Source organism: Lytechinus pictus, chromosome 5 (genome assembly GCF_037042905.1).
Source record: "Lytechinus pictus isolate F3 Inbred chromosome 5, Lp3.0, whole genome shotgun sequence".
Taxonomy (NCBI): domain Eukaryota; kingdom Metazoa; phylum Echinodermata; class Echinoidea; order Temnopleuroida; family Toxopneustidae; genus Lytechinus; species Lytechinus pictus.
In genome coordinates this window covers 50,563,716-50,584,503 of record NC_087249.1, presented here as the reverse complement: position 1 = coordinate 50,584,503, position 20,788 = coordinate 50,563,716, and the positions used below count along the sequence as shown (strand labels likewise).

At 36.6% G+C, this 20,788-nt stretch overlaps 1 protein-coding gene across 1 annotated transcript; it reads left to right on the top strand.

Moving 5' to 3' along the window:
- The first annotated feature begins 13,903 nt into the window (after nucleotides 1-13,903).
- LOC129261304 (lengsin-like) lies at nucleotides 13,904-20,021 on the top strand. The gene is made up of 2 exons (XM_064099434.1): nucleotides 13,904-14,213; nucleotides 16,158-20,021. Exons 1-2 carry the CDS (start codon nucleotides 13,925-13,927, stop codon nucleotides 17,213-17,215), a joined length of 1,347 nt encoding a protein of 448 aa, XP_063955504.1. The 5' UTR covers nucleotides 13,904-13,924; the 3' UTR covers nucleotides 17,216-20,021.
- The last annotated feature ends 767 nt before the right edge of the window (nucleotides 20,022-20,788 follow it).

The following is a 20,788-nucleotide window of genomic DNA, read 5'->3' as shown; positions in this document are numbered from 1 at the left end:
TGACTTTTATTGTACCTTCAGTATATCAATAGATAACTTCATACCTGTTCTAAAAAGAAAAAGGTGAGTCATGACGGACCATTAAAAATGGTAATTTTAGGCATTTTATATCACATAAAATATAGAGCAACTGCATGCTCGTTTATGACGTCACAAATCCCGGGCACAAATCAAGCATTCAAAATTTTCCAATTTTTCAAATAAAACCTTCACCGATATTTTAAAATGATTTTTCTTTATTTATTTTCACAACAATCTTTTTATCACGGTGAACTTCCCCTTTAACTTTCAAAACAGTATCAGTGTGATAGCGGTAATTTCACCTGATCTAGACCTACATGTATCCATTAAACAATATAGTGAGTATCTATAATTCATGCGGGCCGAAATGTTTGATATATTGCTGTGAAGCTGTGAACCGATCAAATAATGCCAGCTCTACGTGCAAGCTGAAAAAATACATCTGTCCTGATAATTTGATATTCTATTTCTAAGCAATTTTTGCAATCAAGAACAAAATGGATATGAAATCAACCGATTTATGCGAGCATAAAATTTTGATAGGGCCTACCCTTTGACTCCTAAAATGCCTAAACCCCCCTGGATCCGCCTTTACCTACACATATAAAATCTCGCCTACCCCACCACTTTTCTCCTCCCTTTTATTTTCCTTTTTTTTTCTTACTCTTTTTTGTTCTCTTTTCTTCTTTCTCTACCCTTTTTTCTATCCTCATTTCCCTTATATTTTTTTTCTGCTCTCACCGCTTTTCCTCATCCCCCGGCCCCCCACGACCACGCACATTCACCGACAATACCCAGAGTAGTGGGAGGGGATGTTGCGCCTCCCCTTTATTTAGCGACGGCCCTAATTCTATATAGGTCGGAATCATTTGGAAGAGTGTGTGATTTCGATCTATCTTCAATATAAAAAAAACAGAAAGAACGCCTTGAGCACAGGCCAAAAGGCCTTTAGAACGATTTCTCCGCGTCATTAAAACAATTATAAATAAACATGGACGTATAGCTGTCTACCGCGATCGCGACAAGGCTTGTCACGAGAATTGGGACAAAAACGTGGGAAATTTGCAGATAATTCAACAAAAGAACCGGTGAGTACCGATTAAACATTATTAATTTATTCAGTAGGGTTTATTAACCAAGCGAATAAAAAAAATTTGTGATATTAATGTTTAGTTCTAAGTTAGGGCGGCCCAAATGCATGTGAGTGGAGTCCCAGTTTCTCAACACAGGTAAGTATAGGGGTGTTGCCTAGAGTGATTCTACCTAGCCTTGAGGACTCCGTGATCATATTTTTTATGATTTTGATTTTGTCATTTGATCACGCAGCCTTGAACCAGCTCCCATATACATATAAGAGACATATGTCTTCAAAGATCCATCTTTGAAGATCACGTAAATCATACGCCTGATGCATATGAAGGTGCAAAAAATATGTTAATAAAAAGGTTAACAAGTGGAATGCCTCTGGCTGTCTCACCTGCATCACGCGATTCAATATAGCAGCAGTGCTGACTTTGGAAACTACTATAAAATAATTACTAACAAAAAACACCATTCATATAATGATACAATACTACGTTCATTGACATTTTATACACTATATCTATAAAATTTGAAGGTTATGACAGCAATCTAATAATTACCTCTAAAATGGCCAAAGTTCAATGACCTTAAGTGACCTTGGAATTTGGTCATGTGACCTGAAACTCGCACAAGATGTTCAGTGATACTTGGTGACTCTTATGTAAACGTTTTATGAACTAGACCAATACACTGACTTACGGAGATATGATGGTAATTCAACAAATACCCCCAATTTGAAACTTAATTAATTTTAAAATTTAAAACTTAATGATATAATCATCATTATTGTAACAATAATTATTTATAATAATTATAATCAAGTAAGTTATAAATGTTATTATTTGTTAAATAATAATTTTTATCTATTAATTGCTCTTCAAAACGGCATTTTGTAACATTGCTTATCGAAGCTACGTACATGTACGTCATAACGAAGCGGTTCAAGGGTCAAGCCTATTGTATGTGCGGTGTATACGAATGGATCGAGGGATCTACACGAGATCGGTCTGGTAAGAAACCTCTCATTTTACGTGATTTCTATCTTTTTATTAACTGTGTCTCTTATAATATGGGAGGGGGTTCAAGGCTCCGTGATCAAATGACAATATCAAAATCATTAAAAAATATGATCATGGAGTCCTCAAGCATGTCAAGGCTAGAATAGACTCTACCCATTTTTGGAGAGTACACTCTGCCTAATTACACGGACGAGTCCTGGGGCCGATTGCACGAAAGGGTCTTTCCAAGGAATGTCTTTTGTGTCGCCCATCTTTTATGATGCGCTGTATGCGGGATATTTCTGAAATGTATGATAAACAAATGAAATTTGTTAGCTAGCAAGCATAGTCTATAGACCTTAATTTAAATCAATTTTTATACAAATACAATTTCATGATAATTGATATCACATCATTTTGTAAGATCTTGTTCACTTTAACGGATGAATAAAAAAAGTTTGCAGGGAAGAAAATGTGTTTCACATCACATGGTGCATCATAATTAATAAATAGACCTTATCGCAAATAGCGTTCGTCGCGTGAGGGCGTATGTCACCGCAAAGGATCACGGGAATGAAAAGGGAGCAAACGCAGAATCGGCTTTCGGGAAGCCATACAACGCCATGTGTTTTGTGTAGTGTCACTCAAAATCCAGGCTTTTTTAATAGTCTGATTTCTTCGTATTGAAATTATTTTGGATACTTGAATGTGGATTTATAGAACAATCTTTGTATCATGATTGCACAGTGGAAGTATGAACTCGAAGCTCACCGTATTTTCCATGTTTTCTGGGGCTAAATTTGGGTAGATTTTGTGGGAAAAGTGAGCATGGTGATTGCGAGTCAATGCCGATCAACTTTAGAAGAGAACGTCGGCGATCCGAAGAAAGCCTGAGGCTATTTTTCCATTACAGAATATTGATGAGAATCATAATGTAGGCCATGATATATTATATTTTATTCCATGCCAATTCACCCAATGAATGTGCAATTTTGCACCCGACCCTCTCAGAATTCGTTGTAATTTGGTACACATTAAATTCCCCATGGCCCAAGCACAAAACAAAACAAATTAATCAAATCGGTCCGTCGGTTCTCGCGCTACGGCCCGCCCTTTTCTCCTTGTTTTGACAAAAATGGGCGTGACCTTCGACTTTCAATGGCCATTGCGTCGTAACGTGTTGACCAATTTTCACGAAACTGGTACCATTCAAAAGGAAATTCAGAGAGGAATCCAACACATGCATCAAATAATGTATTACAGCGATTCAAAAGGTCATGACCTTTGACCTAAACTTTGACCTTGAGTTTGACTCCCGGACAAATAATTTTTTAACTTGATTTTCGTGTATGTTAATTATGAGTATAATATTGATAAAATATGTTAAAACCAATGATGATATTTTATTCCTTCACCTTTTAAAACTCTTCCAAAGATACCAAGTATCTGATCTGAAATTTCACTCTGGTCCCACATACTGATATTCATGTTAGTAAAGTGTTTACCAGTCCTATGATATATGATTTCTTCCAATCTTAAGTTACAGTATGCAAACAGATGAAAAGAAATTAAGCTCATCAGTTAACAAATGAAATATTAAACATTTATGCTCATGAATAGGTATCTGTTTAGGCATTTTTATGTTGGGCAATATATACCGGTAATAACTCATTATTAGAAAACTGCTGGGAACTGCAATGTCCTGCTTTCTAGTCAGCTGTACTCCCCCAAAGTGAAAACACCCTTGAGATCCTTGAAGCATCAGCATTGGATACATTCTTTATAATGATGATGCTAGAGATGGATGATCAATTGGACAGATAATATTGTATCTAGCTAACCAGCAGGTATCCTTTTCGCTGCCTCTTTACAACAAATACCAAATTTGTACCAATTTACAACAAAAACTGAGAGGGTCGGGTGCAACCACTGGGTGAATCCAGATGGAATGACCCACAACTAGTAAATTTAGCTAGTTTTTGTTATTTTGGGGGAAATATAGTCCTTTGCAAATCGGACTTTTGAGTTTGATCATTACAAAATAGGGGGGGGGGGGGTTATCAGGGAGGTAGGGGGGTGTTCACTAGCTTTCTAGGAAATTTGTGATCACTCTCGCAAAAAGTGTTCACTAGCTGACAAGTTCACGAGCTTTCGAGTGCCGCTGCAACTCTTTATCAAGTGAAGAAAATTATCTGATAACGTAGTCTATTTATACCAATCCCCAGGACCGTACGCACGAACGCGGGAACAATAGGTTGGCATTGATCCGTTGTGTGATTGGTCGGGCGTTCACCAATCAGTGCGTCGATGTACGGTGCGGCCGGTGATCCGTATGCAAATAAGACTGAGGTATATGCAAATACGCCGCGAGTCGGCAATATGCAAATACGACAAAATTGGCGGGCTCGCTAGTTTCCCGTGGGTGGGGGTTGACTAGCTGAGCGGTCCCTCGCTCGGGGCTGGGAACGGAATAGAGGGTATTGTGCTGTCGGATGGTTCGCAACCAGACATCCCACTCGCGGCGTATTTGCATATTATACCTCAGGCTTATTTGCATATATAAACACCGGCCGCACCGTACATCGACGCACTGATTGGTGAAACGCCCGACCAATCACACAACGGATCAGTGCCAACCTATTGTTCCCGCGTTCGTGCGTACGGTCCTGGGGATTGGTATAAATAGACTACGTTATCAGATAATTTTTGTCACTTGATAAAGAGTTGCAGCGGCACTCGAAAGCTTGTGAACTTGTAAGCTAGTGTTTTTGCGAGAGTGATCACGAATTTCCTAGAAAGCTAGTGAACACTTTTTGCGAGAGTGATCACAAATTTCCTTGTTGACCAAAGTAGATTACGAGACAAATGAATACCCTCTAGCGATTATTTCAGTCCGCAATAATGAACCTATTTAGTATTAAAAAACAAATATCATTTCAACATTTGCATCTTCAATTAATTTCATCGCATTCAGTCACTAATTACTTCTCTCACAGATCACCTTCCTCATTTCATTTTTTTAACTTTATTTTGCTCTCATTATGCTTTCATCTATTCTCACATTTTTTATATTTTTCATTTTTTTGTCTTTGCAGTATTATAAAATCTTGGGACCAGCTAGGCCACTAATAAAAAAAACGGCCATGATCCTGAATTACATGCAATAATTATGTATCTGTGAAGAGAAAAAGAAAACACAGCTCGGTTATAATATCTGAATAAAATCATGATTGAGATAATTATATGAAACATGTATTCTTGACAATCGATTGATATATTACTAACATATACTAGAATAAAGTAATCAAGTTTGTTTTATTGATCATCATTTTGTTTTCCTTGGAATTCCGGGACTTTCCTCCATTGCCTCGCCGACGTACACTGTCCCTGGCATGGGCTGAGAGCGCCCGCAGTATGTGCAGACAACCGCACTTTGCACAGTCACAGCTGCAAAGGCAAAGCTTAGAATACACACAGTGCGCGAAAATGAAACAAAATTGCCTTTTTCTTCATAAAATCTGTGGTAATTCTTGCAGCTATGGACAGCCCATCAATATCTGCCACCCATAATTAAGAAAAGTGATGTTAGACTCTGGAACAAATATGACGAGGCGTTTACATACTGGAAGTTAGCAAAATGTTGGCTGCGGGCATGGCGGGCGTCGATCGTACATGTAGTAGTATATATTCAGTTGTTGTGTGTCCGGACGATCAATTTTAGAAACTAAGAAATAAGATTAAGAAAGTCATTTGGAAAAATTTACAAGGGAAGTTTTATCAATTTTTAGTAAAAAATATCAGGAAATATTATAGAGAAAATAGAAGATGATTACAAACAACTATTGAATTTGTATTTTTAGTGTAATCCAGGGCTCGACACTAGCGGCGGTCCGACGGTCCCAGACCGGTAAAAATCACTGTTGGGCCAGTAGATTTTCAGAAATAGGAAGATTTACTGGTCCGACATGACCAGTAAAAAATATCATTTTCGGGCCAGTAATTTTTAAAAAAATAGCAATATTTAAGGGTCCGACATGACCACTAATAAAATCCACTGTTGGGCCAATAACTTTTCCAGAAATTGTCAAATTCACTGCAAACTATTTCCCCCCGTTAAAATCTGTCATTCACACACAGAATACACACACTAGAGTAGCATACAGTGTACATGTAGCCAGCCACACAACCCACGTGGTAAATTCTCTACTGGCTGCGCGAACGAAGCTTGGCTAAACTCTGGCAGAAATTTCTCACAGAACTGTAAAAATTCACGGTTCATACTCATGAAAGGCTCTTATAATGTCCATATTTCCTAAAAATTTGAGTAACTCTGTCATTTGTAAGCAGTAAAAGGAGAAATTTTCACTCCTTTTTTTGTTCAAACAGATCGGGTTTCGGGTGATATCTTCTGAATACATAATAGCCCCACATATGCATTTATGTGTGTGTTGATACACTTGGTTTCTGACTTTCTTTCGTAGTTATTTTAATTGAGCCAAAAAGAAACTGATAAATTATTTGATGATAGTTTTAGCTTTCTTCCTCTGTTTTCTTCCTATCTTTCTTTCCTTCTTTCTTTTCAATCTTTCTTTGTTTCTTCCCTCTTTTCTTTCATTTTTTTTGTTACTGTCTTACTTTTTTAATTTCCCTTTTTTCTTTAATTTGTTCTTTCTTTCCTTTCAAAAATATATTTTTATATTTCTTTTTTCTCTTCCTTCCTTCCTTTCTTTCTTTTTGATATTTTTCTTTCTTTAATTCTTGAGTCCATCCATCCTATATTCATCTCTTCTCTCATTCCTTTCTTTCCTTCTTTTTACCCTTTTCTTTCCTTCATTCTTTGTTACTTTCTTTGTTTCTTTCTTCCTTCCATCCATCATTTATTTACCCTTTCTTGTTTTTTATTTCTTCCTTCTTCCAACCCTTTCTCTCTTTCTTACATTCATTCCTTTCTTATATATGTCTTGTTCTTTCCTTTTTCCCTTTGTTAAATCTATCCTTTTACCTTTCCTTTCTTTTTTTGACTGCTTGCTTCCTTTCTCTCCTTTATTATTTCATTCCTTCCTTTCTTTGTCTCTCAGTCTTTCTTTTTTCTTCCTTTCATCTATTCTTTTCTCTTTTTTTTATATTGCTTGCTTCTTTCCTTCCCTTCCTTTATTTCTTTCCTTCTATCTATCATTTTACCTTTCCTTTATTTCTTCCTTAATTCCTTTCTTCCTTCTTTCAATCCTTCCTTCCTCTCTTTCTTTATTTTGACCTTCTTTCTTTCCTTTACTACTTACTGGATTTGTTCTTTCTTTCTGTATTGCTTGCTTCATTTCTTTCCTTCATTTCTTTTTTTCTTTTCTTTCTTTCTTTATTTTCGTTCCTTCTTTTTTCCTTCCTTCCTTTCCTTCTTTAGTTTTTTAAATGTTTTCTTTATTTTGGGGGACCAGTAGATTTTAGGTTCGGACCAGTAAAAATTTGAAAAACTGGGTATCTACTGGTCCGACATGAATAGGTTGGACCAGTAGAAAAAATGGGTTAGTGTGGAGCCCTGTGTAGTGTGTAATCCAAAGACAAAAAAGAAGGCTTCAAAAATATAAAGTGTTGGGACACTCGACCCCCCCATCCTTTCCTACACTATGTCTATGCCTATGCCTATGGTCCTTAGGCTTAAGTTATGCCTTTTTATGGAAATCGTACACTTTATTGTCGGCTGCTTGCGTTCGCATGGTCGCATCCGGACAATAGCAGCGCTAGTAGTAAATAGTAATAGTATTGCTCCCTTTTCGATCCCATGATCCTTTGCTTTGCGTGAATCTATTTGCGATAAGGTCTATGGGCGACACGAAAGACGGTTCTTGCAAAGACCCATTCGTGCAATCGGCCCCGCCTGGGCTCCGGCGCGCGAAGCGAAGCGGGCCGGAGCTCCCTGACCCTGGGCCTGGGGCTGGGCCGGGTTAGCTCAGGCTCAGTCAATGTCAACGAGTCAGTCAGTAGTCACACGCACGGTCACTCATAGAGCGTTGACAATTACATGATAAGGCAACTGTTAATAAATCATACATAGTCGCTCACCTCTTAATTAACCTCGTTCATTCCAGGAAAAATAAATGCTAATCAAATGTCACAAAAAGGATTAATAGGTCGTTGAACATCAGTCAAGACTGAGGTACGTTGAAAATTGAATATGGCGCCAGCCTGTGTAGACCGTGTCGCCGAGTCGCAAAATGGAAAGGAAAAAAAATCGGAGTGTAAAAGCCCGTCAATTCAATTCAATTTATTTACACTCTCAATAAAAACATGAAAAACATACATAAGTAAAACATTGTGACAACATACAAAGGAGGCAATGATTATTCAGTGCTATAATAAAATGGATAGAGGCCTGCAGCTCTAGGATTTATGATAATGTCTTTGTTTGGCTCTTATATGGCCTAAATTGTTCTTCTTAAAATACTGTAACACATCATTCTGAATACATGTAGAGATAGAATCTGCACCAAATAAGCCGAAAATTTTTACAAAAAATATATAGTCAAAAGCTGAATGTCATTGTGATATCTTTATGTAATAAAAAGTGAAAGGAAACAAAATGAATAATTTGGAAAACAAAAAAGTCATCCAGTTATTTTCTGTATACAAACCTATGGACAGTGGTATATGGCACTAGGATTTTTTAACCCGGAGTGGGGCAAAGGCGGACACAATTTTTTTTATCCTCCCGTATGCAGAGCTATTCGGCAGTTGATGGCATGCAGGAAACCCATGTGCAGAAGAATGTCTTTGTATGTAAATCCCCGAGGTAAAAAAAAAAAAAAAAAACGAACAACCGAACAGAAGGATAAAACAATGCAAAGACTATACATACAAAGGAAAGTTCAGGCCGTTCAGAATGTAATTCAGTCCATTGAAAGAAACTTTACGAAATAATTATATCAAGGGTAGTAAGAGATATGTTTTTTTTTTAAGAAAAAAGTTCCAAGAAGGAAACTCTGTAGATACCTGGAAGTGACTGAATTTGATTGCTGGGTTTGCTATGGGAAACAAAAAACATTAAATGTAATTTCATAAGTGATGATTTTTTTTAGTTTGTTCATAACTCAGTCAGAGATAGCACTCGGGGCCCGGGGGGGGGGGGGCAGTCAAAATTATTGCTGTACACACGTCACACGCGTGGCCAAATTATTTCCAAACACCCGCTAAACGAGTTTTTCTCTGTTTGAAAAATAAGTCCCTAAACAAGTTGTCGCCAGAATATGACCCCGGGGGAAAAGCTTCGGAAAAAAACATACCCTAAATACGTTTGACCCTGCGATTGACCAGGGGCGGTATTCTGAGGTCATTTTATCTTTAAAATATTTTATTTTATCTCTTAAAATGAAATTGGTATTCTGAGATGACATTTTATCTCTCAGATAAAATTTTCAATTTTATCTTGCATATAAATTTTATCTTGCGTATCTATAGATGATACGCAACAGAACAATGCCTGCGTAGACATACCCATCGCGTATCTGGCCATTGCAACGCGAATGATGTGCTTGCGCCCACGTTACTTTGAAGAAAAAATAGAATAAACTTAAAAGAGGGTCGGGGCTATTTTATCTCCGCGACGTTGATTTCATCATTCTTTCTAGGTGAATTTACTCCAAATGGTGACATGAAAATGAAGAAAAATTATATATTTATTGAGAACAACACCTTAACGTTATTCCTGTACAATCAGGAAGTATTTCATAAGACTTTTCTCGACTAATATCGTCTTTGAAATGATGCTTGAAAAGATGCGATATAGACTTCGAAAAAAAGATGAGAGTATTGCCATTTTTGTTAAAAAGAAATCTATGTAAAGACGCGCAGGCGTATAGTGCAAGCGTATTGAAGTCAATAAATTGACGCAATCTCACTCCTTCGCCACACCTCCTAGCGGAATGGATTTCCATTGGTTGAGTGATATGAGAGAGCTATAAAAGCGCGTTTCTAATTGGACATTGATTAAAAAGTAGGTGTGTCTTACAGAGATAAAATGGAGATAAAATTGTTCTCAGAATACCAATTCGGAGAGATTTTAAGGGTATTTTATCTCACTGATTTTAACGGAGATAAAATATTTTATTTTATCTGAGATAAAATGGATCTCAGAATACCACCCCAGTATTTCAAAACTACCCCTTTTTTGAAAATCGGTGTTTTTGATACCCTTAACGAGTGCACGCGCGGCCCGCGTCCAAAGCTGAAAAACGCCCTTTTATACGCGTTTTTTTTTTTGTCACGCGCGTGTACAGCAATATATTTGACTGGCCCCCGGGACTGGGGGGGGGGGGGAGGGGGTGTTATCCTGGCGATTGGTTGGTTCCTGGTGAAAGAGGGGAGATTGAGGGCATGAATAACCCATGACTAACCTTGCAGGAATATCTTTAGGCAATCGTGAATATCTGTATCATTTCTAATTTCTGTTGTATTTATGTTTGTATTTATGTAATGTATGTATGTATTTATTTGTGCCCCCAGTGTGATATTAACATCCGGTCACACTTCTTTGACACACAGAGGAACAGATAATTGACCTGTGTCCTGTACTGTGCGTTTTGAAGGCAAATGGTGAGTTGGAGAGTTGTCAATGGTTGGCCTAGTGCACTTTTCTGTTCACTTATGTTATGTATCAATAGTCTGATGTGATTTAGATTAATTGAATTTGGAATTGAAACGACACTTTTTTCTTTTTAACATGTCTAATGGAGATATTCCATTAGTCTGTTTCACTCGAACAGCAATCTTCATATCCGTGGACCAAACGGCAGTCACGTTGTCGCTTTTCACTTCATACTGATGTAAATGCTTTAAAGCAATGGTTAAAATTAGATAAGTTAATTCTCAATGAATACTGGGGTCAAGACAAAGAATGAACAAATATAATAAATCAGATTCAGATATTTCTATTACGTTTGATGGTAAAGTAATAAAGAAGGTTCACTGTACTAAGTGTTTAGGTGTCATAATAGACGATAAACTTCTTTGGCATGATCATGTAGAACACGTTAGTAAAAAAGAGTATGTGCTGCTCTCGCTATACTGAAAAGGGCTAATCCATTCATTGATGTTACCACGGCAAAACTAATCTATAACTGTCTAATCCAAATTCAGATTGACTATTGTTGTGAAGTATGGGGTTTACGATTTATCACACAAACGAATCAAATAATAAAACTTCAGAAACGTTGCTGCCAGAATAATACTCAAAGCTAACGTCCTCACCCCGTCTGATCAGTTATTCAAGAAACTTGAATGGTTCTCCTATCCCCAAATAGTAATGTATTTTCGATGTATATTTATATAAAATTTTAAGAGTTTGAATAATTTTTCTTCCGATTTCTTTAATGATAACTTTAAATTAGTATCCAAAATACATAACTTAAATACAAGATCTGCCTCCAATCTACAACTCGATGTCCCAAATTGCAATTACTGAATACTTCATTATTTCCTCAATATCAATGTTCAATTCCTTGCCCCTTCATTTAAAATCCCTACCCACCCTTTCCAGTTTTAAAAAAAGAACTCAAATCATATATAATGACCAGCAAATGTTAAAATGTCAATGGTTCCTGTGTTACAAATATTTTAATGACTCGAATTTTGCATGCCTTCTGTGTTCTTTATGTATGATTTATATAATGTTTTTACCTTGTATGTTTTTATCACTTGTATATACATGTTTTGTTTTTATGCTTTTAGGGCCCGTTTTGATACCAGCTTTTGCTGAAAGGGCACCCTATTGAAAAATTGTTTAATAAATAAATAAATAAATACTGTGTTTTTTTAAAACAACATTGTGTTTGTTGGTAGGCGCATCTCCAGGATGTAGCGCCCCGGGGGACCCGACCTAATTTTGGCGCCCCTGTGAATTATTCGGAAAATGGCGCCCCTGGCCATGCAATCATACCCTGTAAAAAATATTATGTAAAAATTTTAACCAGCACGAGGGTAATTATGTGTCCAACAAATTAAGGGCAGTATTTTACCCAATGCGGGAAACATATTGTCCAGTAAGGTTAAAAAATAAGCAGTAATTACTTTAGAATGGGCAAAATTTTCATCACACTGGATGAATAAAAATGCCTAATGTTGGTTGGACGCATAATTACCCTCACATGGAGCATTTTTACCCAATATTTGTTTAGAGTTTTGGCGCCTTAAATGCATGTTGAATTATCTCATTTCATAATCACGTGAAAAAAGACGATCGAAGAATGAAACAAATATTTATGAATATGCTGTAATACTACTTTTTTAATAGAAAATAAATGCGACTAGTTTGATTTAACTTTTCATCAGAGTGGTAGGCCCTACTAAAATTATGTGTGAGGGAGCTGTAATTTCTTTACCAGGGGCGGATCCAGCTTTTGCCAATAGGGGAAGGGGAAATTTTCATCTATATGTTTCCCGATCGGACATTCTAAGCACTCTTTTGCAACCGTGAACATCATGGGTACAGGTATATCTAAACAATATTGATGCGAGCGCGAAACGCGAGCTGAAAAAGTTGATATTCTGACCTTAAATTTGGAAAATCTATAAGTACTTTTGGTGATCAACAATGAGATGGGTATCTAACTCGTTTTATCTATATGATTCCCGATCGGACATTCTAAGCACTTTTTTTGCAACCGTGAACATCATGGGTACACGTATATCTAAACAATATTGATGCGAGCGCGAAACGCGAGCTGAAAAAGTTGATATTCTGACCTTAAATTTGGAAAATCTATAAGTACTTTTGGTGATCAACAATGAGATGGGTATCTAACTCGTTTTATGCGAGCGCGAGCTTAAAATTATTGATATTCCGAGCCAAAGTTGGACATTCTAAGCACTTTATCTAACCATGAACAGGATCGTCACTTTATCTATCTCAGCATTTTATGTGATCGCGAAGCGCGAGCTGACAATTTCTGAATTTCCGATCCGAAACTGGACATTCTAAGCAATTTTTGTAACCTTGAACAGGATGGGTATCTATTTAAACAATTGCGCGAGCTGAAAAAATTGAGATTCTCACCTTAAATTTTGACATTCTAAGCACTTTTGGTAACCATGAACAGGATGGACATCTACTTAGCAATAGTTGCGAGCGCGAAACGCGAGCTGAACATTTTTTCATATTCCGACCGAAAACTTGTCATTCTCAGCACATTTTGTGACCATGAACAGGATGATTGTCTATCTAAACAATTGATGCGAGCGAAAAGCGTGAGCTGAAATTTTTTTATATTCTGTTTTAAAAATTGGACATTCGAGTAAGCATTTTTGGTAATCATGAACATGATGAGTATCTAACAAAAATTTTATGCGAGCGCGAAGCGCAAGCTGAAAATTCTGTATCCTTCGACCCAAAGTTGGACATTCTATACTTTATGTAACCAGAAAGTGGCGGACTGGTTAGCCCCCCCCCCCCGAATACGATCATAGTTTTATCAAGTCTTCCGCAATTTCTTTGTGTTTTTCAACTTAAAGGTCTTGGCATGTAAGAATATACACCCTTTATTATATTTTCCTTCCCTCTTGATCCTTCCCCTTTCCTCGAGATCTATTTCCCTTTGGCTCTTTCGTCTTTTATTTATCCTTTCCCCTTTCCCTTCCTTCTTACAAGTAACACTGACTTGTTCTATATTCCGTCTGATAATCGCGACGGTATAATATAGCGTCGTCGCGCGCGCAAACCATGATTTCGTTAAAACTGCCCCTCGATCATTATACATCCAGGTTCCGTTACTAAATTTCGATTGTCATTCTTTCCATTCCTGCATTTTAACAGGTAGGAATCATCCCCTGCATCAGGAATGAATCTGGATAAAATCCTTGCCATTATCAAAGAGGCAAACCTCTTGGCTATCCGCTTCGAGCAGACGGACACCAATGGCATCGCAAGATCCAAGCTTGTTCTGGCTAAACACTTTAAGGAAAAAGTAACCAAGGGACTCAATTTCTCTCTCACTCATCTATCCGTTGATATCCAGATGAATGAACTCGTATCAGATACTGGATATGCAGAGGAAATAGGTTATGGTGATGCTGTCATGTTTCCTATATTTGAAACCTTTCAGGTTCTTCCATGGTTGGAACGCACAGGTAATATTTTGAAGAGCATAATTATTTGACTGTACAATCAGTAGCGTACCGTGAACCGCAGGAGACAAAGCACTGGGGGGGCAGTGCATTGTCTGTGAACAATGCTTTGCCCCCCCAATGCTTTGTCTCCTCCGAGTCACGGTACGCTACTGTGTACAATGCATCACGATATTGCACGGCAAGATTTGTACCTAAGCCTATATAATTATGAGGAATTTGTCAAATTTCGGCGTATCGAGCAATATATATTTTAGTATTGCCTAGACGAAGAATGTAGGCCAAAAATGTCCTCTTCTTTACTGCACCTTTGACAGACTCTTTTTCAATTACGATTTGTTTTTTTTAATCACCCCCAGGACTTTGATATAAACCGTGTTTAATAGTAATCTTGTGTTTTACGGAATAAATATAAAGCGATATAAAGTATAATTGAATATTGATAGATAGAAAAATAGATAAACAAACAATGATTTTGTTACGATACTGCAACAAATAACAATAAACATTTACTTTTAAATTTGATTTCCTTTTCTTTTATTACAGGAAATATAACAACCATAAACTAACAAAACATAAATAAATATTTATCTTACATCTCTTGAAGTGACAGTTCTGAATTTATTCCAAAAGATAATATCCAGGTTGGCTGGCAAAGGTTCCTTCAATTAATGTCCACAATGCTGGCGATGATTAAATTGATGTTGAAGCACGATGAATAACAAGAGTCACTGTTACAAGTTGAAATGACCGTGAAGACGATGTTGATGATGATTAACAGTCAATTTCAGCAATCCATGGGTTGAAAAGCATGCATTAAATTAGGTTGACGATCTTGATGAGAACTGAGAATACCTTTCCCAAAGTAACTGCAAACAGTTAATTGATGACGTGCAAATAATTCCACAGAAGATCAATATTCCAGGTGGAAATAAGCTATGCTCTGACATAAAGTCTGGCGTGAAACTCTGAATTCTGATCTGATGTGATGTTATCTGATATCTTTGAAGAAACTGCCAGCTTATATACAAATTATTCACTATTCTAGAGTTTCTAGTATTGTCTACAAAAAGAACATTCTGCCCATTTCTAAAGCAGTCTAAATTTAGAAGCCTCTTGAATGCCCTCAGTGAAATTAACAAATGTAAACAACATAGCTAAGCCTACTGTTCTTTTTACTGCTACTAGGAAGCTCTATTGTCTGCCTTATTCTATTCAGAAATAACAACATTCCTCAGCCTTTAAATAGGTGTAGGCATTCTGGAATATTCTTAATCATTCTATGCTATGAATATCCTTAAAGAGGAAATAACTAAATAAATGAATGTAATTGCTCTTACAATTCTTTTTATATATAACAATTTACATTTTTGTTATTAAACTATTAAAGCTAGAAGGCGCCAATATTTTGTTGCTGCCCTCTATGTTTGTTGGCCCATTTTGTTTTTTGACGGTATTCCACAAGGAAGTATCCTGGGACCCCTTTTGTTTATTTTGTATATACATTATTGTATATTTTTAATAATTCTTATGTAGATGATTTTAATCATTTGATTTGTACATTTATTTGATGTATAAGGATGAAAATGAAGTGAATTTCTTGAATCTTGAAATAAAATTATTCTTGGTATTTAGGCGCATCTATTTTATCTGACTAATGCCAAGAGTCGGGCAAGTAATTTCAAATCCGGAAGGTTGCGAACAAAACAAGCTTCGTAGCGCAAGAAGGGGAAATATTATATTTAGGTTCGTGAATGAGTGAGGGCGGCACCAGCGGCACTGAATCACGTCATTGGTCGATTGAATGCTCAAGTCATTACCGTATATTTTGATTCTTTTTCGATTTATATTTTTCATTGGATCCTAATTAGTTGATTTAGAAACAACGTCTCTTGAATATGAATTCAATGCTGATGTGATATTTTTCATTATTGTTCTGAAACACAGGTCGAATCCTGATCGAACCAACCTGGAAAGGGTCTGAAGTAGGAGGGCATCCAAGAGTTGTAGCTCGCAGGCAGTTGGAGAAACTGAGAAAACTTGGTATATCTCTCCTCTCGGCCCACGAACATGAATTCTACGTGGTTGATAAGAAAACGAAGAAACCGCTAAACGAGGATAAAAACGTGCATTCTGCAATTCGCGATACTCCATACCATGACCTCCTTGTCAAGTTCATGGAGTATCTTCCCAAGGTTGGTGTAGATCTTGAGCATGTAGAGAATGAGTACGGACCGGGTCAACTCGAGATCTCCTACAAACCTGCCTTTGGAATACGTGCTGCTGATACCGCCCACACCTACAAAACGTCTATCAAAGAAATTGCCATCCTCAATGGCTACATGGCCTCTTTCATGACAAAGCCTTATCCCAACAAATCTGGTTCATCCGGTCATTTTAATCATTCTCTCTGGGACAACGACGAGAAGGTACCTCTCCTTTACGATGCACACGATCCATTGTCCATTTCTGAAATAGGTCAATACTGGATCGCAGGAATCTTGGCTCATGCTCCAGCAATCGAAGTTCTTATGGCTCCAACCGTCAACTGTCTCTCCAGGGTCGTACCACATACATTTGCTCCAGTCAACGCTACCTGGGGTTTCGACAACCGTACGTGTGATCTCCGTGTACAAATAAACGGTCCAGATGGAACGTACATTGAACATCGCGCTGGGGCAGCAGGATGCAACCCATACCTATCCCTGGCTGCAACAGTTGCAGCTGGTGTGGATGGCATCGTCAACAAGCTCAAACCTCCACCACATGTCACTGGTAATGCCTATAAAGAAGCCGACATTCTGCCAAAGACAGCTAACTTCCCAACAAATATGGAGGACGCCCTCACTGCTTTGACCAACGATGACACAATCTGCGATGCTCTCGGTAAAGACTTCATAAAATGCTTCACAGCGGTGAAAATGTGCGAAGCAAGGCAGGCGAGGGAGGCCGAAGCTAAAGGCGACCGAGATTGGGCCTTTAACTACTTTTTTGAATACCTGTGAATTAAAAATCGGCATGTGTTCATTCACAAACTTGATAATTTTAATTGAAAAAGCAATATCAATACCAATTGATAATAATTTAAAAAAAAATCATAAATCGAACTTCACTTTCCGATCACCTCTAGATTTTTGCCCTTTTGAAATATCAAAACAGTGCACCGCGGTGGAGCGATACACGCAGAATAATGAGCATGGTAAAAAACGGTATCGAAATTGCCAAAATCAGTGGGAAAGGGTATGTTTTGAAAATGTAGGCCTATACTGACATGTAAAGGTTTATAGGCCTATATCTTTTACACATTCGTGGAAATATGATATTCAAAGCATTATAGGTGGATGAAAATATTACAAATTTTAGTAAAGGGTATATATAAAGGGAATTCTTAATTATGGGTACATTTTAAATGCCCATGTACGCCAGTATATGGTGTCCACTTTTAGAACAATAAGCACAAGAGAACGCCTTGAGCACTCTACAGAGTGGATTTGGCGCGATATAAAAGTCTAATTATTATTATTATTAACGAAGAGCCTCAAAAGCCAAATGCATGAGGCTCAAATTTCTTTCTCACTTGTATCAAGTCCATCGACTGGACACGCGCAGCTGGCGGTTCCCTATTAATATGATTAATGCTCGATCTCCATTTCAAGTCAATATATAGGCAAACATCACGGTGTCATTAAATTTGGGTCAACCTCTGTCAGTAAATCAACACAGAAATTTCACACAGCGACTTACGAAGGACTCAAGAACAGATAAAATGCGTTGCCAGATGTTCTTCATGACAAAGAACAACCAAGAATTATTCGTCCTCAATTGGTGAATCAGAACAGCTGTTTAGTCCTTGACTTTGGACAAACGACATAACTATTTGCATTTTTTCAGCTCTAAAACTCCTATTCCGGTTTTCCGATTTTCGACAAAGACCTGTCATTTGATGGGCATTTTCAATACATTTATTGTGTCCTTGAATCCCCAATACGTCGCAGGGGAAAAACTCCCTATTAGTGTCATTCCTGAAAGTTCATCTAAATTCTACTTGCTATTCTATTTATTGACTGGTATTCGGTGCAGTTCAATTCTCTATTTTGTCAGCAAATAATAACTATATACTCCACCAATATAAAAGTAGCATTGTTTGTGTAAGGTCATCACTGTGAAACTGTTTAGCAGTAGAGCTTCTGCATTTATTGTTAAATCCCATTCACAATAACGTTAACATCACGCAAAATAAGATAATGATAATGGAAAATAGACATAATTCATATACAGTTGTGCTCAAAGGTTAGTGAACCCCACAATAAAATGCACTCCTTCATCATGTTCGTGTTGAGAGTTGAATGTATAGACAACAACAAAAATACAATGTTCGGTGAGCACAGAGAAACAAACTTTATTGAATGTAATATTCTATCACCTGACTTGACAATTAAATATCTAAAACATGGCAGAACTTGCACACTTTAAATATGTTTATTTTCTGATGGGGTTCACTAACTTTTGAGCACCACTGTATATATATTTTCCTTATCTTTTTATCTTGTTCTCCGTATCGTTGTCTTTTATGTTTTATCCTCCTTTCTTACTCCTCACTTCTTTCTTTCTCTATACCCGGTGGGTGTTTCATAAAGCTGTTCGTAAGTTAAGAGCGACTTTAAGAACGACTGGTGATCATTTCTTGTGGTAAATGGTATATTCATTCATGATTGGCGATGGTTAAGCGCGTAAGAAAGGTATCATTCACGATGGAAGCCTTGTGTGACAGTTCCGTCTGATCTTTACCTTTTTACTCTTTTCCTTTTTTTCTTTCTTGTTATATGCTCATGTATTAATTGCCTAATTATTTGTTATTATTGTTATTTGATGTAATTTATCTATTGATTTATATAATGGAAATGAAATAAAATAATTTAATTGAATTGATTTGAATATAATCAAGTGCAAATAGAAGGGATGCATGGGCAAGCTGGCTATCGTAAGCAAAGTGAGTGAATAGCATGCATGCAGGGTTTTATTTCATTAACAGTGATATATATTTTACGCTCATTATGAAAATATGAAATGAAAATATGGTTTCATGTAATAGAATAAGAAAAGGGAAAGTGGGGACGTTTTATTGTCAGCCAGTATTTTCACAAGGGCATGCATATGTTGTGTGTGTGTTTTTTAAATATTCTTAACTTTGAAATGCAATAGCTTTTCTACTAATGAAACTAAATATTAGACCTATCTATATTTTCAGCATAAAGTACCCCTTTCATGATTTCATTGTTTATTCGTTTCCGACTGTATATAGATTTATGTACGTTATTTGCCATAGATAAATTCGGTTAAGTTGAACTCCCCCATGAAATGTAACAGCGCCCCCTATTAACTTATAATACTGAGAAAATAGGTAAGGAACTTTTATACGAATTTCTGTAAAGTAATTTATCAAATTTTATGTGTCATACAGTTCAACATGGAAATACTTCCAGGAAATGCACTAAATATTTTTATTGGTCGAATAGCAAACGTGACAAATTCATATGATTGTACTTTTAAATGTCCCATAAGTTTACTCGATTATTCAGATCACGTTTGTGAAGTCAGAAATGAGAGTGAACACCAAACATTTCTGTTCCTCTGGATTTGTACCATTCCATTTTTATTCTTTCTACGCTGAAATGGCTGTATTTTCTTAAAGAGTGCGTTATTGAGAAGTATATGGGCGATAGTTGGAGCTTTCATGATAATCACTTTGCTATCTGAAAACTTGGAATAAATATAAATCTATATATTATGAAGAGATAAAAATGATGCTAATGAATTATGTATTTTTCGGCTTATCGGTACTTGAGTTGTATAGGAAGTAAAATTAGTCCCACCATGCATTTCCACTCAGTCATGCATGTATTTTGCTGATACTCATATGAAAATATAATTTTTTATTATATTGTTCTTTGTGCCTGATGTTGCCATCATAAAAAAATGAATTGCAATGTTTACAAATTTTATATTGACTGTTAAATGATGATAAGTGAAAATTCTCTATTAAAAGAGAATGCATTATAGCTTATTTATACCAATAAATTCTGAATTCAATTTAATACATGTGTGTGTGGGTGCACTTAGTACAGTGTCCGTTGTATTCGTGTATTTTCCCAAATTGAAAACAAATATTATACACATGAAGCAAAAGAAGAGAACGATGGACCATGACCGATTTAATGAAAAGTCCATTATTGAATAGGAAAATCAACCCTTTCATAAATAATAAATAATTATACAGAAAATAGTTGAAATGCTGTATTTCAATTTCCTGTAGGCATTTTGCAGTATGATACACATTGTTTTATTTATCTATATAGTTTTTTTAACAAGATTCACTGCCTACATTGAAGGTCAAGTCCACCCCCCCAAAAAAAAAAAATGTTGATTTGAATCGATAGAGAAAAATCAAGCAAGCACAACGCTGATTTTTTTTTTTTAATAATCAAAATCGGATGTAAAATGAGAAAGTTATGATATGCTATATTTTAGGTTACAACAAACAGTTATATGCACATCTGGGGGATATGCAAATGAGAGAG